At 45.1% G+C, this 21,149-nt stretch overlaps 1 protein-coding gene across 2 annotated transcripts in view; it reads right to left on the bottom strand.

Moving 5' to 3' along the window:
• Nucleotides 1–21,149, bottom strand: part of NDUFA9 (NADH:ubiquinone oxidoreductase subunit A9) — a 76,133-nt gene that overhangs the window by 54,292 nt on the left and 692 nt on the right. For both annotated transcript variants that reach the window (XM_042467259.1, XM_042467258.1), the window contains exons 2-4: nucleotides 19,018–19,182; nucleotides 13,580–13,677; nucleotides 13,333–13,424 (exon numbers count right to left, since the gene is read on the bottom strand). In XM_042467259.1, the coding sequence (XP_042323193.1) occupies nucleotides 13,333–13,424; nucleotides 13,580–13,677; nucleotides 19,018–19,182 (355 nt within the window). The remainder of the gene's footprint in view (nucleotides 1–13,332; nucleotides 13,425–13,579; nucleotides 13,678–19,017; nucleotides 19,183–21,149) is intronic.

Raw genomic sequence — 21,149 nt, 5'->3', positions numbered from 1 at the left:
ATCTATAATATTAGTAGATAGCATTTGTATTATTATGTTTCCCTAATTCTCTGAATATTAAGATGTACAGGTTGCTCACCTGTAACTGTGTTTCTTCGAGTGGTCATCTGCAAATTCACACAAATGGGTTTATTCTGCGCCTGCGCAGCAATCCTCGGAAACTTCTAGAATCTCTAGGCAGAAAGTAATGTATCTTTCTGCAACTTTTTGGCGGCAGCCCCACCCACCCATATATAAGGCCCCTGGTGGCCCGCTCTTCCTCAGTTCCGAATGAGCCGCTACTCAGCGCGGCAACAAGCGTTGTCAATGAGCAGACACTGAGGAGATGGATGGGTGGGTTTGTGTGAATTCGCAGATGACCACTCGAAGAAACACAGTTACAGGTGAGCAACCTGTACTACTTCTTCGTGGTCTCTGCGAATCACACAAATGGGTTTAGACTAGCGAGCTATAGTCAGTGGAGGAGGGAGTGTCAACATCCAATAATCACATATCACTAAAGTATGTAAACCAAACAGCTGTGTTATTTATTAACAGTACACAGGTCTATTGCATGGCAGAAAGTAACACTGCCCTCCCAAAGGCTGCTTCATGCCTGGCCCTCGCATCCAGCCTGTAATGTTTAATGAATGTCAAAGGCTGGGACCAGACAGCTGCCTTGCACACATCCTCAAGGGGTATCCCCGTCAAGAAGGCTGAGGATACAGCTACCGCCCTAGTTGCATGGGCCCTAACCCGACCTGGTAGAGGCTTTCTAGCCAGTTCGTAGCAGAGGTGTATGGTACTGACCCCCCACTTGGAGAACCTCTGTGGTGACACCGGCAGCCCCTTCTTGGCTTCGGAGTAGCACACAAAAAGTCTCTCCGAATGCCTGGAAGCAGATGTCCTGTCCAGATAGAACGCCAGCGCCCTGCGGACATCCAGGGCATGGAGCTGACGCTCAGAGTCTGTGGTCGGATTAGGAGCCAGAGTCAGCAAAACAATGTCCTGGTTGATGTGGAAAGCAGACACTACCTTTGGCAAGAAAGTAATGTCTGTACGGAGCACCACCTTGTCCTTATGGAAACGGAGGAAAGGCTGGTCCATCCTCAGAGCACACAGTTCACCAGCTCGACGGGCTGAGGTGATAGCTACCAGGAAGGCCGTCTTCCAAGTGAGGAGTCTGAGGTCCGTGGTAGCTAAGGGCTCAAAGGGCTTGGACACCAAATGTGCCAGGACAGTATCTAGACTCCACTGTGGCGTAGGGTCTGGAATCGGTGGATGCAAATTGTTAAATCCCTTTAGGAACCTCCTTATGAGAGGATCACCAAACAGGGAAGGCTTGTCCTGAAATAGGTAGTGAGATGAGATAGCCGACAGGTAGCACTTGATAGAACTCAAAGAAAGTCCTGCGTCCGCCAAGGACATGAGAAAGTCCAGGACCACAGGGATGGAGACACGGGATGGTGGAACGTCCTTTGATTGTAAAAAGGTTAGGAACCTATCCCATTTGTAGGCATAGGACCTCCGTGTGGATGGTCTGTGAGCTGCCCTGAGGATATCCTGTACACCGGATGGAAGTGTCCTCAGGATAGAATCCTCTATGCTACCAATGGGAGAGATTGCATCTCGGGATGGTGAACTCGTCCGCCGTGGAGCGAGAGGAGGTCGGGCCGGTGCTCGAGGCGGAGACAGTCCTGTGCTCGTTGCAGGTGAGCGTTGAGCCAGGAAGCAAAGAGGTCGAGGAGGGGGGTTCCCCACCGGTTGAAGAGCAGGGAGACTGGGTGTAGTCTCCACTCGTGGCAAGTAGAGGGTGACCTGCTGAGCTGGTCTGCCAGGTTGTTCTGGTCGCCGGGCAGGTGGATGCTCTGTAGCAGAATTTTTTGTGCTATGCACTATTCCCAGATGCGGATGGTGGCTAACAGCAGTCCTCGACTTTGTACCTCCTTGTTTGTTGAGGTAATATATGACGGTGGTGTTGTCGGTGAGCGGGAGTACCATCTTGCCAGCAAGGACCAACTGAAAGGCTCTGAGTGCTTTTTCCATGGCAAGTATTTCCAAGACGTTGATGTGGAAAGAAGCTTCCGCCAGTGACCATTTGTCTTTTATTGTAAGGTCTAGCGTATGGGCGCCCCATCCCCGTAGGGAGGCGTCCGTAGTCAGAGAAATGTCCGGCTGGGGGGGTAGGAATGGCATCCCCACACAGACGTTGTCGGATTGGAGCCACCATCGTAAAGACTTCTGTACAGTCCTCGGGATGGTGAGAAGCTTGGTAGGCGCGTGTCGGACGGAGTCGAACACGAATAGGAACCAAGATTGGATGGGTCTTAGACGCAGCCTGGCCCACAGTGTGACAAAAGTGGTGGAGGCTAAATGTCCCATGGCGATTTGCACTGTACGGGCCCAAAGGCGCCTTCGGCGCAAGCAGAGTTGCAGGGATGCACAAGGGGCCTGGAACCTTGTCTTTGGAAGGTATGCCCTCATCTGCAGGGAGTCCAGCATTGCCCCTATAAAGTCTATTCGCTTGGTAGGGGTCAAGGTGGACTTGTCGAAGTTGACCTATAGTCCCAGTGCTTGAAGTAGGGATAAGGCAAATTCCAACTGCTTGAGTAGCGTGTACCTTGAGCGTGCTGTGAGGAGCCAGTCGTCCAAGTATGGGAAGACTGTAATGCCCTTTGACGCAGGTATGCCACCACGGGTGCCATGCATTTGGTGAAAACCCTTGGAGCTGTAGAAAGGCCAAAGGGAAGGACCTTGTACTGGTACGCCTGATGTCCCACGGCAAAGGCGAGGAATCTGCGATGGTCCTCCAGGATGGCTATGTGAAAGCAGGCATCTTTCAAGTCCAGCGTCATGAACCAGTGGCCTTCCTGCAGGAGTGGTAAAATAGAAGCAAGGGTTACCATCCTGAATTTCTTGTAGACAATAAAGTCATTGAGGGCTCGAAGATCCATTACTGGTCTAAGGCCAGAGTCTCTTTTCAGTACAGTGAAGTACCTGGAAAAGAAGCAGCGCTTGAACTGGGAGGGATGGACCGGTTCAATGGCGCCTTTGTGCAGAAGAGCACGCACTTCATCGAGAAGGGTGTCCGGGGGCAGGGTTGAAATAAAGGCTCCAGTTGGTGGGAGCTCAGAGAACTCTAGGGCATAACCCCTACGGACGATGTTAAGTGCCCAAGAGTCTATAGTGATGGCGGCCCAGTTGTTGAAGAAAGGGCTCAGCCTGGTGGTGACAAGGTGCGCGGAATCACATCAGAACCTCCTTTTGCCCCGGCCATCCTTCTTCCTGTACCCTTGTTGGTACCTGGGTTGGGAAGATTGGCAGCCGTCAGATGGGGGAACAGGTGACCTGGAGGATCGGCCCTGAGGATTATTGTCCTGTTGGTAAGGACGGTCCTGGGGCTGGAAACGGTACTGGCCTCCTGGGTGCCAGGGGCGCTGACCAGGGTACCTCTGACGAGGGGATTTGGACGGTACGGAGGACATACCGTGCTTTCTAGCAGCGGTCTTCATCCGGTACCTGAAGCTGAGCTTCTCGTCCGTCTCTCTGTTGAAGAGCCCCGAATTGTCGAAGGGCATGTCTGCAATAGCCGCCTTAGCCTGGGGGGTGAGGTCTGAGGACCTGAGCCATGCGTAGCTATGGATCCAGAGAGGACCTTAGACGCACCGTCCGTGGAGTGCCTGGCAGAGATGATCTGCTGTCCAGCCATCAGGTGGATCTCGTTCCTGAGAGCCGCCATCATACGTCTCCTGTCGTCAGGCAAGTCAGAAATTGTCCGGGATTGCTGCCAGCAATCTCTGACTTATGCTGATAACCAATGCCTGCAACCAACATGTGTAGGCAAAACAAACCTTGTGGAGAAGCAGTCTAAGAGCAAGCCGAGGAAACAAGCCGGTGTCGGGGTTGCAGAAAGTCAAGCGTGCCGAAAGACGAGCCGAAGTCAGGAAGCCAGAAAGCAGCGTGGTCAAAACAGTCCGAGGTCACAATAGCCAAGAGATAACAAAGGTCCGGTCCGAGGTCAAGGTAGCAAGGAAGCAAGGTAACAAGATGTCTGGAGCTAGAGCGACAGCAATCACACCAAGGGCTCATGCAATAAACTCTAGCAACAAACTCAAGCCTCTCTTCCACTTAAATCAGGGAAGCTCTCCCTCGAGCCACCTGAGGCTGGTTTGCTAACTGTCTTTCTGCAATCCTCCTGGATCTGCGCCTGCAAGCACTCTCGGCCCTTCTCTCTTGATAAGAAGGTACTTGCAGGCATGCCTCATCTCCTGAATCACCACTAGGCTGTGGCACCATAGAAGGCCTTTCCTCAGCACTAGGACCTGGTTGGACCTCCTGCTCTGGGGTTGGGGAAGCACAGCTGGGGCCTGGCAGAGCAGAACTAACACCTGGCGTTGCCTCAATCAGCCCTTGCTCTGGAGGAGGCTCATCCTCCTCCTCATCCTCCGAGAGCTGATCTTGGCTGGCCATGACATAAATGGTGGGATCCATCTTCTCCACCAGGTGCTGAACGTAGGCCCCCATGCAAGCCGCGTAGTTAGCAATTTTCAAGTCCAGGGCCGCAGAGGCGTAAAATTTCTTAGCCAGGCCGTCTAACTTTTTACTGTCCTTGTTGACGGGCGAGGACGAGGTTTTGGGGGCAAAGGTAGACTGGGCCCCTTCCACTATAGCCGAATTCAGCTTGGGATGGTGAGATAGCCAGGAGGGCACAGATGGAGTAACCCGGTAGAGGTTCTCAATCCGGCGTGAAGTTGACGGGATGGTGGCTGGGGCGTCCCAAGAACGCTTAGCGATCTTCTCCAGGGACGGGAGGTAGGCCAAGGCCGGTGGAGCTGGAGCCAAACCGTGGATCCTCCTTTCCACCGGGTTGAGAGCATCGTCCTCGGGGTGGGCAACCTCTAGCTTGAGGGCGTCAGCCATCCGTATGATTCTGTCTGCAAAAGCCCGAACGTCATCCGTAGGTGAAGGGACGGAGGGGCCTTGAGGCATAAACGGGGCATCCTCGTCCGAAGCGGGGGATACGGAACGAGGAGAGCCTGAGCTGGACCCCGAAGGGGATGGGCTTCGTCGCCTGATGAGAGGATCGGATGTCCCCAGGTCGTCCCGGCGGGAGGTGTCACCATCCGGGGGACAGGCTAGAGCATGAGCACGGAGGTCCCGGCACAGGCGGGACGGGTCAACCGGGATGAGGTACTGTCCCGTGTGCTGGTTGTGGACGAGATCCGGGAATGCCTGGAAGAGGTCCTGATCATGATCTGTAGGTACAGCCAGAGCCTCGTCGGCCTCAGTACCTAGGGTGGCCCGGTCCCGTGAGGCAGAGCGCGGCCATCTCTTTGGTGGAGGTGAGGGAGATCTTGACCTCGGCCTCTGAGGGGAGAATGGAGCATAGGAGTCCTGAAGCTCTCTCTCCGATTCAGAGTCCACATGCACAATCTGTAGGCTGTCCGCCGGTACAGAGAGGTGACTAGTGAGCAGGACTCTGGGTTCGAGCGGCACCGTCCGGGAAGGGGCCGGTATAGACGGAGTTGGGGTGTTCACCGGCTCAAGAACAGGCGAAGTCGACGGTACTGGCCTCGATTCAGGCGGAGGCACTGAGACCGTGCTTGGGGGGCCCCTTACGGCGGCTTTTGGCGAGAGGCGAGCGAGCCCGCTTCTTGTCCCGGTGGGAGCGTTTTTCCCCTTTTTTCTTAGGGGCCTTGGGGGCATCCGCTTCCCCAGAAGCTCCAGAGCCGCCCGGCTGCTTGAGAACCCTCTCATAGAGGGCGGCCTTGAGAGTCCGATCCCGATTCTTGAGGGCTTGGGCGGACATGGCCTTGCAGTTGACACAAGTGCCCTGGATGTGTGTCTCGCCCAGGCAGAGGACACACTTGTCGTGGCCATCGGCTCTGGGAATTTTAACCCCGCACTTAGTGCATTGCTTGAAAGAGGCCATGGTAAGAAAGTCCGTTACCAGTCTGAGTCAAGCCAAAATGAGAAGTCGTCCGTCCAAGGGAGTCCAAAAGAATGGTCAGTGAATTTCCAAAAGGTCAAAGCCAGAGATTCCAAGTAGAAGAGCAAGCAAAAGCTAGCGTAGTTCCTCGAGCTGCTTAGCACGGCGGAATGAAGGAACTGAGGAAGAGCGGGCCACCAGGGGCCTTATATACGGGTGGGCGGGGCTGCCGCCAAAAAGTTGCAAAAAGATACATTACTTTCTGCCTAGAGATTCTAGAAGTTTCCGAGGATTGCTGCGCAGGCGCAGAATAAACCCATTTGTGTGATTCGCAGAGACCACGAAGAAGAAATAGTATAATCTATTCCAAATACCATTCCTTTTATATTTTCTGTGTTCCCCTCACACTCTCTTAATATTGATATATTGTATTTATATTTTATTATATATTAGTATATTATATTTATTATAAATATATAGTATTATCTGTCATGTATTTGTCTGCCCTTCCAAATACCATGCATTTTATCAAATTGTAGAATTATAGAGTTGGAAGAGACCCCGAGGGCCCTGATCCAGTCTGACTCCCTGCCAGGCTAAAAAGGCCAATGCGATTCTTGGCTGCATCAATAGAAGTCTAGTGTCTAGATCAACAGAAGTAATAATGCCACTCTATTCTGCTGTGGTCAGGCCCCACCTGGAATACTGTGTCCAGTTCTGGGCACCACAATTCAAAAAGGACATTGAGAAACTGGAGTGTGTCCAAAGGAGGGCGACTAAAATGGTGAAGGGTTTGGAAACCATAAAGCCCTATGAGGAACGACTTAAGGAGCTGGGGATATTTAGCCTGGAGCAGAGAAGGTTAAGAGGTGATATGATAGCCCTGTTTAAATACTTAAAGGGATGTCATATTGAGTTTTCTGCTGCTCCAGAGAACAGGATCCAGAGCAATGGATGAAAGCTCCATGAAAAGAGATTCCACCTCAACATTAGGAGGACCTTCCTGACAGTAAGGGCTGTTTGACAGTGAAACACACTCCTTCCTCGGAGACTGTGGTGGAGTCTCCTTCCTTAGAGGTCTTTAAGCTCTCCTCTGAATGCCTGCCTGGGGTCAGTAATGGGCTGGATGAGGGAAAACAAACTCAGGTTGAATCCAGAGAAAATAGAGGTACTCATAATAGGTTCCCCAAGTCCGGGCAGGGAGATTTGTCATCCAGTCCTGGACGGGGTCACACTTCCCCTAAAGGACAAAGTTCGCAGTTTGGGAGTACTCCTGGATTCATCCCTACAGTTATCATCTCAAGTAGATGCGATGGCCAGGAGTGCTTGGTACCAGCTTCGGCTGATACGCCAACTGCACCCCTGTCTGGACCGAAAGGACCTTGAAACTGTGGTACACACATTGGTAACCTCTTTTTTAGATTACTGTAATGCGCTCTACATGGGGCTACCTTTGTACCAAGTTTGGAAGCTTCAGCTAGTCCAAAATGCTGCGGCCAGATTGGTTACTGGTACCTCAAGGTCAGACCATATAACACCTGTACTAAAATCCTTACACTGGCTGCCAATTAGCTTCCAGGCCCAATACAAAGTGATGGTGATCACCTTTAAAGCCCTACATGGTTTGGGCCCGAGTTACTTGAGGGAACGCCTCTCCCGACATAATCCGCCCCGCACTCTCAGAACAAGTGGCAAGAATCTACTTGAACACCCCAAGGTGAGATTAACATCTACTCACCAGAAAGCATTCTCGGCTATGGCCCCAACGATTTGGAACAACCTTCTGGAAGAGCTTCGGCTTATTCCCACTTTGGATGCCTTCAAAATGGCGCTGAAACATACCTCTTCCGGCAAGCATACCCTCCTGATCTTTTATAGATTCAACAAGTTTGCTACCTCCCGATCATAAGTCTACCTCAGGCTGTGATAAATTTTCTACATTGTACCAATTGTTTTTAGATGAGATATGTTTATATAGTGATTTTAAATAACTTATTAGTATCATTGTGTTTGTATAATTCTGTTGTAATCCCGCCTCGATCCACTGGGAGAGGTGGGACAATATAAATAAAACTTATTATTATTATTATTATTATTATTATTATTATTATTATTATTAAAGAGGCTGGATTTCCATCTGTCATTGGGGATGCTTTGACTGAGAGTTCCTGCATGGCAGAATGGGGTTGGACTGGATGGCCCTTGTGGTCTCTTCCAACTCTATGATTCTATGAAAGAGAAACTGTGAGAAGGTCAAGAGTTAATTCCACACATGGACCTCCCCGCATACAGTAAGCCCAAATACTTCCATCTTCCTCTGCAAGTAATACATTACATTCACTTCCTGTTTCCATTTTAAGAGGGAATGCAACAACAACAAAAAGGTATTTGAAAGCAGTGGGGGTTCTGTAGTGGGATATTGTATGTGTGTGTGTGTGCATGCGTGTGTGTGTGGTTTTTTATATGTTTGATTGTGTATGATTTTTTATATGTATGGATGAAAGATACCCAAATTTTATAAAGTTTATTAAATTTAAAATGTTTTAAAATGGAGAAAGCGTTAGGGAAGGGTGGGCCACTTTTTAATGTCTTTTACTGTGAAAACCCTACGATGAGACAATACAAAGTGAAACAAGAGATAATGCCAGAAGATGAAACTCCTAGGATGGATAGCATATAACAAGCTACTGAGGAACAGCAGAGGACAACTACGAGTAGCAGTGTGGCTAATTTATATTTATATTATTTATTTCAAGGATTTATATCCCACCTTTATCCAACAATGGGATTCAAATGGACTTAAGCTAAAAGGATGTTTCACTGTTGACATGCTCATAAGTGAAAGGAAAGTCCAAAGCTATGCAACACATATTATAGAGACGTGGAATATGAGAACCAAGTATCAGTAGAAGTAAAACAAGAAATAGAATATATGAACATGGTAATACTTGGGGTGAGCAATCTAAAGTGGACAGAAAGGGCCATTTTGAGTCAGTTAATTACACTGTGTTTTATTCAGGAAAAGAAAGTCTAAGAAGTAATGGAGATGCATTAACAGTGAGTAGAGATGTAGCAAAAGCAGACAAAGGATATAATGCAAAGTCTAACCAAATAATATCAATAAGACTCAAGCGAAAACCCATCAATATAACCATAATCCTAGTTTATATTCCAACTATAGGTAGTGAAGGAATACCGGGCTATTCTAAATGAATTCAAGTCTGCAGGGCCAGATAAACTTCATGCAAGAGTATTAAAAAACTGGCAGAAGTATTCTCAGTACCACTGGCAATCATTTTTGAGAATACCTGGAGAACAGAAGTTACAGCAGATTGAGGAAGGACAAATGTTGTCCGCACCTTCAAAAGGGGAGAGGGAGGACCCAAATAATAACTGCCCAATCAGCCTTACATCAATACCAAGAAAGATTCTAGAGCTGACTGAGAAACACACAGTCTTAAGCACTCAGATACGAATGCTGTGATCACTAAAAGTCAACATGGGTTTCTCAAAAACACGCTGTGCCAGACTAATCTTATTTCTCTTTTTTAATAGAGTTACAGACTTGGTAGTTGAGGGGAATGCTGTGGATGTACTGTATCTTGATTTCAGTAAGGCCTTTAACAAGGTCCTCCATGATATTCTTGCAAAAAGGTCCATAAAATGAGGGTTAGACAATAAACATGAGTCAACAGTGTGAAGCGGCAGATAAAAAGGCCAAAGCAATTTTAGGCTGCATCAATAAAAGTATAGTGTCTAGATCAAGGGTAGTAATAGTGCCACTCTATTCTGCTTTGTTCAGGCCCCACCTGGAATACTGCGTCCAGTTCTAGGCACCACAATTCAAAAAGGACATTGAGAACCTGGAGCGTGTCCAAAGGAGGGCGACTAAAATGGTGAAGGGTCTGGAAATCATGCCCTATAGGAAAGGGTTGAAGACCCTACTATTTGAGCAGGCATTCCCCTGACACTTACCCCGACTATGCTTTGATCCTCCCCCCTAGCCAGTGTGGCCGCTGGCAGAATTGTGGTTTTAATCTGTATTTAATTTTGTATTTAATTGTGTATTATGTATTGATGTTGTAAACCGCCCTGGTATTTGATAGGGCGGTATATAAATAAACATTTTATTATTTTATTATTATTATTATATAAGGAACGACTTGGGGAGCTGGGGATGTTTAGTCTGGAGAAGAGAAGGTTAAGAGGTGATATGATAGCCCTGTTTAAATATTTGAAAGGATGTCATACTGAGGAGGGAACAAGCTTGTTTCCTGCTGCTCCAGAGAACAGGACCTGGAACAATGGATGCATGCTGTAGGAAAAGAAATTCCACCTCAACATTAGGAGGAATGTCCTGACAGTAAGGGCTGTTCGACAATGGAACACACTCCCTCGGAGAGTGGTGGAGTCTCTCTCCTTGGAAGTCTTTAAATAGAGGCTGGATGGCCATTGTTGGGTATGCTTTGATTGAGAGTTCCTGCATGGCAAGGGGTTCCAACTTTATGATTCTACAAACTGTCAGGTGGATTTGTACAGTTGACCCCCCAAGTAAGGCGAATTCCACCTATACTCGAGCCTCACTTGAATGGGGCTTGTGTGAGCAGCAGTGCAGCAGCGCACATGTGCCATGGGTGTGTGCCCCATTCATCTGAATAGGGCGCATTGCCCCTTGTGCCCCGCACGCTCCCGCGCGGCTTGGACGCATATGCTCAAATCCGCATACAGCACACCCGCGTATAATGCGGGCACACTGTAGTTGGTTGACTATCGAATGGGTGTTCATCACTGGCACCTCTTCATCTTGGAGAGATGTCATGTCTCTCAGGAGCAGGGGGTTGGACAGGATGGCCCTTGTGGTCACTTCCAACTCTATGATTCTATTATAGTCTTGCAGGGAAGCTGGCGAATTGTGGGCTATGGATTTATCACTGGCTGACCAACCAAACTCACTAATGGTTGCTTTTCATCTTGGAGAGGAGTGACTAGAGGTTGAGTCTCCCTTATCCAAAATGCTTGGGACCAGAAGTTTTTTGGATTTTAGAGTATCTTGGATTTTGGAGTAACTGAATATACATAATGAGATATCTTGGATGGGGCCAAACGTCAAACGTGAAATTCATTTACAGTGGTCCCTTGCCTTATGCGGGGAGCCGTTCCAGACCCTGCAGCATAAAGCAAGTTCTGCCTATGCTAAAGTTTCATTGAGGATAATGGGGTAATGCACATGGCGGCGTGGTGGTGTGAATGCTGTGGGCATGCGTGCCATTCATTGAATGGTGCAGGGCTTTGTACACATAGACTGAAGGTGATTTTATATACAGTATTTTTAATAACTTTGTGCATGAAATGAAGTTTGTGCATACTGAACCATCAAAAAGAAAAGGTGTCACTATCTAAGCCATTCATGTGGACAAATTTTGGATTCTAAACAAAACAAAACAAAACAGCTTCATTTATGTACTGCTTCATACTGAACTGACAGTGTCTAAATGATTTACAACTGTAAGCTAAATGCCCACAACAATCTGTGTACTCATTTTAGCAACCTCGGAAGGATGCAAGCCTGAGTCAAGCTTGAGCCCTTTCGCTGGTATTGAACTCGCAACCTTATGGTTTTGAGTGAGTGGCTGAAGTACAGACATTTAACCACTGCGCCATCAGGGTGCATATTCTAGAATATTTTCTATTTCTGTATTCTGGATAAGGTAAACTTAAGTTGTAGGAGGGTGTCTCAGGGCTCTATCTGGGTCCAGTATTGTTAAAATCATAGAATCATAGAGTTGGAAGAGACCATAAGGGTCCAGTCCAACCCCTGCCTGAAGGAGTGCAGAGAGTGGTGCAATCTCCTTCTTTGGGGGTGTTTAAGCAGAGGCTGGATGGCCATCTGTCAGGGATGTTTTGAGTTCCTGCATGGCAGAGGGTTGGACTGGATGGCCCTTGTGATCTTATGTTCAACATCTTTATAAATAATACAAATGATGGCACGCTTACCAAATTTGCAGATGACACTAATTTTGCAGGAAGAAGGTAGCAAGTGCCTAAGAGGACAGAATTGGAATTCAAAGTCTGAATGGAGAGATAGACCAAAAATCACAAAATGAATTTCAATAGGGATAAATGTACTAGAACTAGGCAGGAAAATGCACAAATAAAGGATGACTGACACTGGGCTTGATAATAGTACATGTGAAAAACACCTGGTGATCTTAGAGGAACAAGTCAAGAGGATGCTGCAGTGGCCAAAAAGCCAATACAATTTCAGCTAGAATGAACAGAAATATAATGTCCAGATAAAAGGAAGTAGTAGTGCCACTCTATTCTACTTTGGTCAGATATTATCTGGAATACTGTCTCCAGTTCAGGGTATAACAGTTCAAGATCAATACTAACAAGCTTGAAAGTTTCCAGAGAAGGATGAGCAAGATAAAAAGGGGTCTGGAAACAAAGCATTATGGTATGTTTGGAGAAGAGAAGACTGAAAGATGACATGATGACCATGTTTAAAAATTGGAAGGAATGATAAGTAGAAGATGGAGGGAACTTGTTTTCTGCTGTTCCAGAGAATAGAACCAGAGACAATGGATTCAAATTAAAAGAAAAAAAGATTCCACCTAAACATTTGGAATAATTTATTTACTGTCAAAACTTTTTGCCAATGGAATAGACTGCCTCAGAGGTGGTTTTTAAGTAGAGATTGGATGGGCATCTTTCAGGATTGCATTATTTTTGTATAGCAGACTGTTGGATTAGATGGCTATTGTGGTTCCTTCCAACTGTACAATTCTGTGACTCTCTGCCTGGCTTCTTGGTAAGTCCTTGAAGCTAAAAGGCACTTTTTAATGCATGACAGGCAATTTATGAAGGCAACCTCCCTAGAACACGATTAGCTTCAAAGAGGCACCCAGAAGACAGGCAGTGTGGAGGCTAGTTGGCAACTATAGCTACCTTGCTGCATTGCAACATATCTCTCTGTCTTCCCCCTCACTCTGGTGCACAAACCTCAAATAAGTGAATTATATCTATTCAGTATAGAGAGCCAGTGAAGTGATTTGAGTGCTGGACTAGGATTCATAGAGATTGGGATTAATATGCCCCCTCAAGGCATCAAATTTACTTACTCTAAGAGAAAGGCAATGGCAAACCTTCTCTGAATAAATCTCGATGATGATGATGATGAATGTTTCTTACCTGCCTTTCTTCAAGGAATGAGGAGGGGTACAACATAGATTAAGACACATAATTTAAACGCTGTTAAAACATTGTTAAAACACATAAACATAAAATGGATTAAAATCATCCAATCTAAAAAACACTATCAAAGGGTAGTCTGAAATTAGAATTGACATGAGGGTACATAACAACAACAAATATTTAATATATATGGCTAGGTCTCAGTCTTTTAAGACAAACATAAAAGTTACCTTGTTTCCCATTCTTTCCCAACAAGATTGATAACTACATTGCTGTGTTCAAGAGCTCTTCGAGTAGAATCTTTGTCACGAGAATCCCACTCCTGGTAATCAAAGCACAAATCATAACAATAATGAAACATGTGAAAATAGCTTTCACAGAAATGTTATTTAGGGATCGTGATAAACCCTTTTCTACTCAGTAAGTGATTAAATATATCCTTGTTAGCATATATCTGACCAAAGTCAGAAAACCTACCATAAAAAGAAGTTGTCCTAGGTCACCCATGGGTCGAAGGTACATTAGATCATACTGATCACACCGATGTGGGATGATAACTTGGGAACCAATGCGTCCTAAAAATGTCCAGAAAATAAATGAAATTTAAAACTATTGCATGATATTTAGAAACAGCACTGTATTTTCAGCACTCACAAACACTAATACATACTGCGTATCCCTTATCCAAAACTTCAAAATCACAAAAACTTCAAAAAAGGAGAGAGGAACGAGGAAGAGAAGGGAGAAAGGGAGGGAGAAGGGAAAGAGAGATACCGTATATACTCGTGTATAAGTCGACCTCGTGTATAAGTCGAGGTCAACTTTTGGGGCCAAAAATGTGGGTTTTTATATGACCCGTGGATAAGTTGAGGGTCCTACTTAAGGGGAAGTCCAGCTGGGGAGAGGCTGCTGGCGAACGCACTCCCTTGCAAGCCTGTCCCGAGATGGACTTTCCCCCGTGGAGGAAACCCAGCAAGGGAGCGGTCTCCAGGGCGAACGCTCGCCCTGGGAAGCCTGTCCTTCACTGGGCTTCCTCTAAGGAGGGAGCCCAATGAATGAGAGGTCTCCAGGGCGAAGGCTCGCCCTGGGAAGCCTTTCCTTCACTGGGCTTCCTCTGAGGAGGTAGCCCAGCAAAGGAGAGGTCTCCAGGGCAAAGGCTCACCCTGGGAAGCCTGTCCTTCGCTTGGCTTCCTCTGAGGAGGCAGCCCAGTGAAGGAGAGGTCACCAGGGCAAAGGCTCGCCCTGGGAAGCCTGTCCTTCGCTGGGCTTCCTCTGAGGAGGCAGCCCAGCGAAGGACAGGTCTCCAGGGCAAAGGCTCGCCCTGGGAAGCCTTTCCTTCGCTGGGCTTCCTCTGAGGAGGGAGCCCAGCAAAGGAGAGACTCCAGGGCTCTCCCCAACTGGGCTGCCCCTTGCGGAGGCAGCCCAGCTGGGGAGAAGCTTTGTCAAAGACCTATTGCCCCTTGCACAAGTCTACCCAGGATTCAGGAGACTATTTTGGGGCAAAAATTTATTGACTTATAGTCGAGTATATATGGTAGAAAAAATCTCTGAAGGAAGGAGCAGCAGCAGGAGGAGACCTTACGAGAGAGAAGGGAAGAAGGAAAGACAATGGAAAGACAGTCAATGCGCTAGAAAAATTAAAAACGATTCACTGCTGAAAGGTGACATAGGCGCGTTACAGACCGCCCTCAAGCGGCCGTTCTCCCGCCGCCGCCATTAGCAGCGGCGGGAAGCCCCAGCGGCCAGACTGTGAGGCTTCCGGCCGCAGCGAAAAAGGAGCGCCAAAATGGCGCTCCTTTTTTACCCTTGGAAGTGGCGCCGCAAGGGACGAGGCACGCACTCAGGCGTCACTTCCTCTGCGCCACATCTGGACGCAAAGTGTCCACGATGTAAAAATGGCAGCGCCCATGTGGATGGGCGCTGCCATTTAGGATGCGCTCCACGTGTGTTGGGAACAGGGCCGGTTAGGAAGGGGCAACCCTTCCTAACCCTCGCACGCCCCTTCCTAACCTTAGGACGTGCGGAGCGCATCCTAAATGGCGGTCTGAAACCCGCCATAGTTACAAATCAAAACTCTCAGGACCGAACCAATTTCTGTTTGTTTAAACAGGATGTTCTGGGGGTTTAAAAGACTCAAAGTTGGAGGGAAAAGAAGTGGGGACTGGGGAGCACTACTCAGCTGAGAGCAATCCAAGGCTTTCAGCGGATGGAAAGAAACTGAAGAAGTAGCTTGGCAGGCTTGAGCATGCGTGACAGGTGGTGGTGGTGGGGTATTTCCCACCAAGCTACTCAGCTCTGCAGAATCCGTTGGTGATCTCTGAGCAGCACAGACTCATATGTGTGAGGCACAGAGACCACGACAAAGAAGAGAAAGTTAATGGGTGATATGATAGTCATGTTTAAATATTTGAAAGGATGTCATATTGTGGGTGGAGCAAACTTATTTTATGCTGCTCCAGAGACTAGAACATGGAGGAATGTATTCAAGCTACAGGAAAAGAGATTCCACCTAAACATCAAGAAGAATTTCCTGATGGTAAGAGTTGTTTGACAGTGGAACATGCTGTCTTGGATTCTCCTTCTTTGGAGGGTTTTAAACAGAGCCTGGGTGGCCATCTGTCGAGAATGCTTTGATTGTACACAGTTACAGTTTGGGTGTTTGGTGAGAAGCTTGTTTTTTCAGTATCTAGATGCAGTTTATGATGCTGAATATACTATTAATTATGTTAAGTAACAGTAAGAGGAAGCTTTGGGAACTCATTTTAGATTAGTTATAAAAAATTTAAGACATGATTAAATTAAAATGAAATAGCGTAACAGATTATTTATTCTATTAAAATATTTATATCCTATCCCATAAATACCTCAGGGTGGTGTCAGATAAAATCACCTTGAAAAAGTTGAAATAGGTTAAAACAACAGGGGGGGGGCAAGTTACTGTATTTACTCATATATAAGTCTGGAAATTTTAGTCAAAAATTGACTCAAAAACTTGGATAAACTAATTTAATATAAGTACTATACTTTAACTCTTATTTTTTAAAAAAATGAATCATTCTCTTCTGTGAATGGAGTGATGGAAAAGCAACAGTTTAGTCAATCCTGGGAATATGTAAAAGAAGTACTGAACCCCACTACTCTCTCATCCATCTAGTCTTTAGGGTGAGCACAAACAGTTATGCCAGACAGAATTTTGTAAGTTCTTTGGCACTGTTTTCCTTTCCTTTATCCTTTACATCCTTTGTTTCATGCCCCTAAATTTTACCATTGACTCATCCATAAGTCATATCAAAATCCATAATTGTGGTCCCAAAACTTGTCCTTGATTTATACATGAGGCTGACTTATAGTCAAGTACATACGATTACACAAGACAGGTTGAAGCCACTTGAAACAGCTTAAAACAATTTGAAACCATGCACATGGTTTAAAGTACATTCTTATACAATCAATTAGATCCCAAGGGCTTCAGGTTAAAAAGCCATGTTTTTACTTTGTACCAGATTAACAACAGAATTAGCACCAATGAGGCCTCTTCTTTAGGCATTATTAATTTTGTTCTGATAGCTAGTGTAGTGGTCTGAGTGTTAAGGTTACTAGGGTTCAAATTGTTCCTTGGCTATGGAATCCTACTAGGTGACCTTTGGCAAGTCATGCTCTCTCAGCCTCAGATGAAGGCAAAGGCAAATCCCCTCTGAATACATCTTTAAAAAACCCTGTGAAAGGTTCACCTTGAGGTTGCCATAACTTGGAAATAACTTGAAGGCATATAACAACACAACAATTTTGTTCTGTTAGAAAAGACAAAAGTAATAAACCTCTAACTTTAAAATGACAACAAAAACAAAACCTGAATCATAGCAATTTAAAAAAAAACAGAATCAGGAATCATTACTGTTCATATTACATGGTATAAGTACCAGGTCTTAGAGTTTGTGGCCCGGAACAGATGGGCCTTTGCGGCACACCCACCAGACGGGGCTCGTAATGCTGACATCGCAGCTGTGCTGCTTTCAAACGGGGCGGCGCAGCTGCGAAATCACCGTGCCGGCTCTGGTGCTTTGCGGTGTTGCAGCGGTGCCGCAAAAAGGAGCTGCTTCTGGGCACTCCCTTTTTTGCTCGGCAGCAGCATCACGCAATTTGGTTGCTGTGGTGCGCCTGCGGAGCAAAGAGAGGCGCCGGTGAGGTGCCTCTTTTTAGCGCTCTGTACTGCGCCTATATTAGTTACATTTACAGTTTTCAGATATGGAGTCACAAGAGTGAGGTTAATTGCCTAGCAGATGGTCCAATTAGCAAAGCAGAAATAAAGACACACATTTTGAGAGTAAGAGATCCAAAGTGAGACTAGATTATTTCTGACCCCAATTTATATTATCTTTGCAAGCTATTTTCTCACATAAGGAATTAGAGACATTTTAGAACCTTTAGATCAAAAGCACATCGTCTTAGTTCAAAGCACATCCCATTCCATCTGCCCTATATCAACATTCCTAGGTATCTCGGGAACTGAGCTGTTTGTTCTGATTGGTTCATTATACCAGGTGTTATGTTCAAAAGGTAAGGAATTAAATCAACAGAAGCCCTTGGGCTTTGTTTATGTTATTTTAAGCAAGGAATTAATCCAAGACACTTATAATTCAGAGGAAGCTCCCCTTATCTATATGTTAAAGCATGCAGCAGGGAGGTGGAATGAGAGAATCAAAGGTCCTGTGGGAACAAAGTCATTTAGCTTTTATATATCCCTTATTTCCAAATGATGGGGATCTCAGGTTTTCATTTTTTTTATATAATTTTTAGCATACAATTTTCAAAAAATTTAGACAATATTTTGCAGAATGACATAAAGTATATTCTGAATTTATTAATGAAATAAATGTTATGTGTATGTTTGTTTCCTTGGGTTCGATGGGCAGGCAACCTAGTGTCTTTCCTCCAACTTCCTCCTCTTCCTTGTCATTCACCTTTGAGAGGTCTGGGGACTTTACCAGGCGGGCAGTTTTGTGAGGAGGAGGAGGGGGAGGAGGGGGGAAAGAGACAAGGCAACCCACTCACTGTGTTGTCCTTCTCCTCCTCTGCCGTGCCGTTCACCTTTGAGTGGCAAAGCTGCCTGCTTGGCAAAGCCCCCAGAAGAAGGAGGAGGAAGATGAAAGAAAGGAGGATTTTGTGGGGGAACTCCGCTTGCCTGCTGTGAGTCTATTTTACTTTTTTTACTTGTTATATTTTCCTTATCTTCCTCTCCCAATTCCTTCAAGCTCTCATATTTCATTTACATCAGTCTTTTAAATTGTTAGCCAATTCGAGCCCGTTGCACCCAATGGCAGTGCAGCCACCATATTTTACCCTTGACATATCAACGGGTCATACCAAAATCTACAATTTGGCCCCAAAATGTACCCTCAACTTACACATGTCATCGACATGTAGTCAAGCATATAGGTAAGTTCAACTGTATTAAAATTTTCAAATAAGAGATTATCAAATGTATATACATTACTCAAATGTATATACTTATGTATAAGACTATAAATTTTAGTTAGAAAAGTGACCCCAAAAACTTGGGTTAACTTATCCATGGGTCAATGTAAGTACTGTACCTTAACTCTTATCAAAAAAGGAACCATCTCCTGGTGAAAAGTGAGACCTTAATCCCTTCTCAGAGAACCTAAAAGAAGCATCAATCTCATCTGTCCAGCCTTTACGGTGAGCATAAACAGTTATGCTTGTCAACAAATTTTAAGTTCTTTAACATTGGTTTCCTTTGCTTCATCCTTTCCATCCTTTGTTACATACTGCTAAGTTTTACTTTCAGCTTATCCACAGGTCATATAAAAATCCATAATTTTGGCCCCCAAACCTGACTTATATATGAGATCGACTTATAATTGAGTATATACTGTATTATTTGAGTACATTACCCAGGCGATTGACAACATATCGACCCAAGAATCCAGTGGCTCCAAAGACAGTTGCCACGATGCCACTGACAGAGGAGCGGCCACTCCTTCCATGAGGAATCACTGAGTAATGAATTTGGCGGTCTTGGTGAAGAAAAGACAGTGATGACAGAGAAACACCATAGCCTAAAGAAAATTGAAAATATACATGAATAGTTTGTTGTTACATACTTTATCTAAGGAGTTCAGGTAAAGTTTCTCCTTTTGTCAGCAGCGGGGAGTGATCCCACTGAAACATCATATCAACCACATAAAGCGGTTTAAACTGAGAAGTAGAGAGAATGTGAGAATGTACACAATTTGCCCAAGTCAATTTTGGCTGCAAAGAACTGCTGAGGTTTATAATAACTGCCTTCATCAGGCCAAGAACACAGAGACAAACACTGTATAAAGCCATGAAAACCAACTGCAATTAAAATTTGATAATGTCAAGACACACTACATAGGGAACCACATACATGAATGCATGCACCATTCATGTAGGAATATATGCTTCCATTGAGAAACACAGTGATGGCGAACCTTTTCAAGTTTGCGTGCCAGGGCCAGGGCTTCTACCCCCAGGATGGATGGGGGCTGGGTGCCAGGGGGCAGGGCTCGCACCCCCAGAGAGTGGAGCTTCTGTCCCCCTTTTCAGAGGGAGGGGGCATCTGGCTCCTCCCCTCGGCATTTGCTGGCCTCTGAGGGTCCCTTTGGGCACTTTAATCTTGTCTTGTTTATTTTCCCCCCCAATAATTTTTATTACACTGTGTATAATACGTATTGTACAATCGTGTCTCATATTATAATTTTCTCCCCTCCCCCACCCCCCCCCCCCCAAATAAGAAAACAGCACAGAGAAATTTACAATCCAATCAAATTAACAATTGGTTTCGGAGATATGGAAAATATTATTGATTATATTATTAACTTCTTCATACCTAATTTACCTTTCACGCTCTTAATTACTATTTCCCATTTGTCTTCCCATGGTTCGTTATTGCTTTCCCTATTATATTTTAATCTTCTTTCCCTAAGAAAGTCGGATAGTATATATTCTTTTATATATTTAAATAAGTAAGCCTTGTTCTAATTTAATTTGTTTCTCCATCCATAAGCAATCACTGCAGGAGCAGCTTTTAGATATTGTTTTGTTACATATTTTTGATTATTATTCAATCCTAATTCCCCCAAATTGAGAGCCAAGCAATTTTCTTTACTTAATTGTATTTCTATCCCTATAATTTTATTTATCTGTTGCTTAACCTCTGTCCAAAGTTTTTGTACAAATGGGCATTCCCTCCACATATGTATATCTATATCCCTTTAACTCCACATCCATGCCAACATTTGCATTGACATTTGTCATTTGTAAATGCTAATTGGTGTGGTGCATTATACCATTTCCCCATCATTTTCAATTGTTGTTCTTTTACATTTGTGTTTTTAATTTTAACAATTTCTTGTAGCCAAAATTTAATTTTATCTGTATCAATGAATAAATCTTTTTCCCAGTTTGTTATCAATCCCTCTATCATTCTCAATTGGGTAGTTAACATATTCTTATAAGTTTTTCCTATTAGTCCTTTACCACCTCCTAATTTTTTTCTAATTATTTCTTCTAATAAATCATTTTGGTCACCAATATTTAATTATGTTTCATCTAGCAACTTTATTACCCCTTTTGTTTGAATCCAATATTGCTAACCTGTTGAATAGTGAATTTCCTTCCTGTTAAATCATACAAATCTCCAATTATTTAGAATCCCTTATTCTTTAATGTTTTAATTATCTTTCCAAGATCTTCATTGTTACTTTTATTTAAATATTCAATGGGTAGCCACTCCCTATTTTTATACACAGGTTTTTACTCCACTTCTCCCATATTTTATACCCATTTTAAGATCTTGCCTTGGTTATGATGATGAAAGTAAGACAGCACTCATGTTTGCCACAAAGCTCCACGTACCAAAAGGCTACCAAGGTCTTTAGCCTCTTTACCCACATTGAGAGGGCGGGGGGGATTTGGGTGGTCCAGAATCAATCCTAAACATAAGGAAGCAGAAAGTCCTCTTCCTTGTGGATGGGAGGAAAACTGCCTGAGCCCAGAGCGA

The sequence above is a fragment of the Sceloporus undulatus genome, chromosome 5 (assembly GCF_019175285.1).
Source record: "Sceloporus undulatus isolate JIND9_A2432 ecotype Alabama chromosome 5, SceUnd_v1.1, whole genome shotgun sequence".
NCBI classification, from domain to species: Eukaryota; Metazoa; Chordata; class Lepidosauria; order Squamata; family Phrynosomatidae; genus Sceloporus; species Sceloporus undulatus.
Note: the sequence above shows the minus strand (reverse complement) of the source record. Positions and strands in the feature narration are given on the sequence as shown.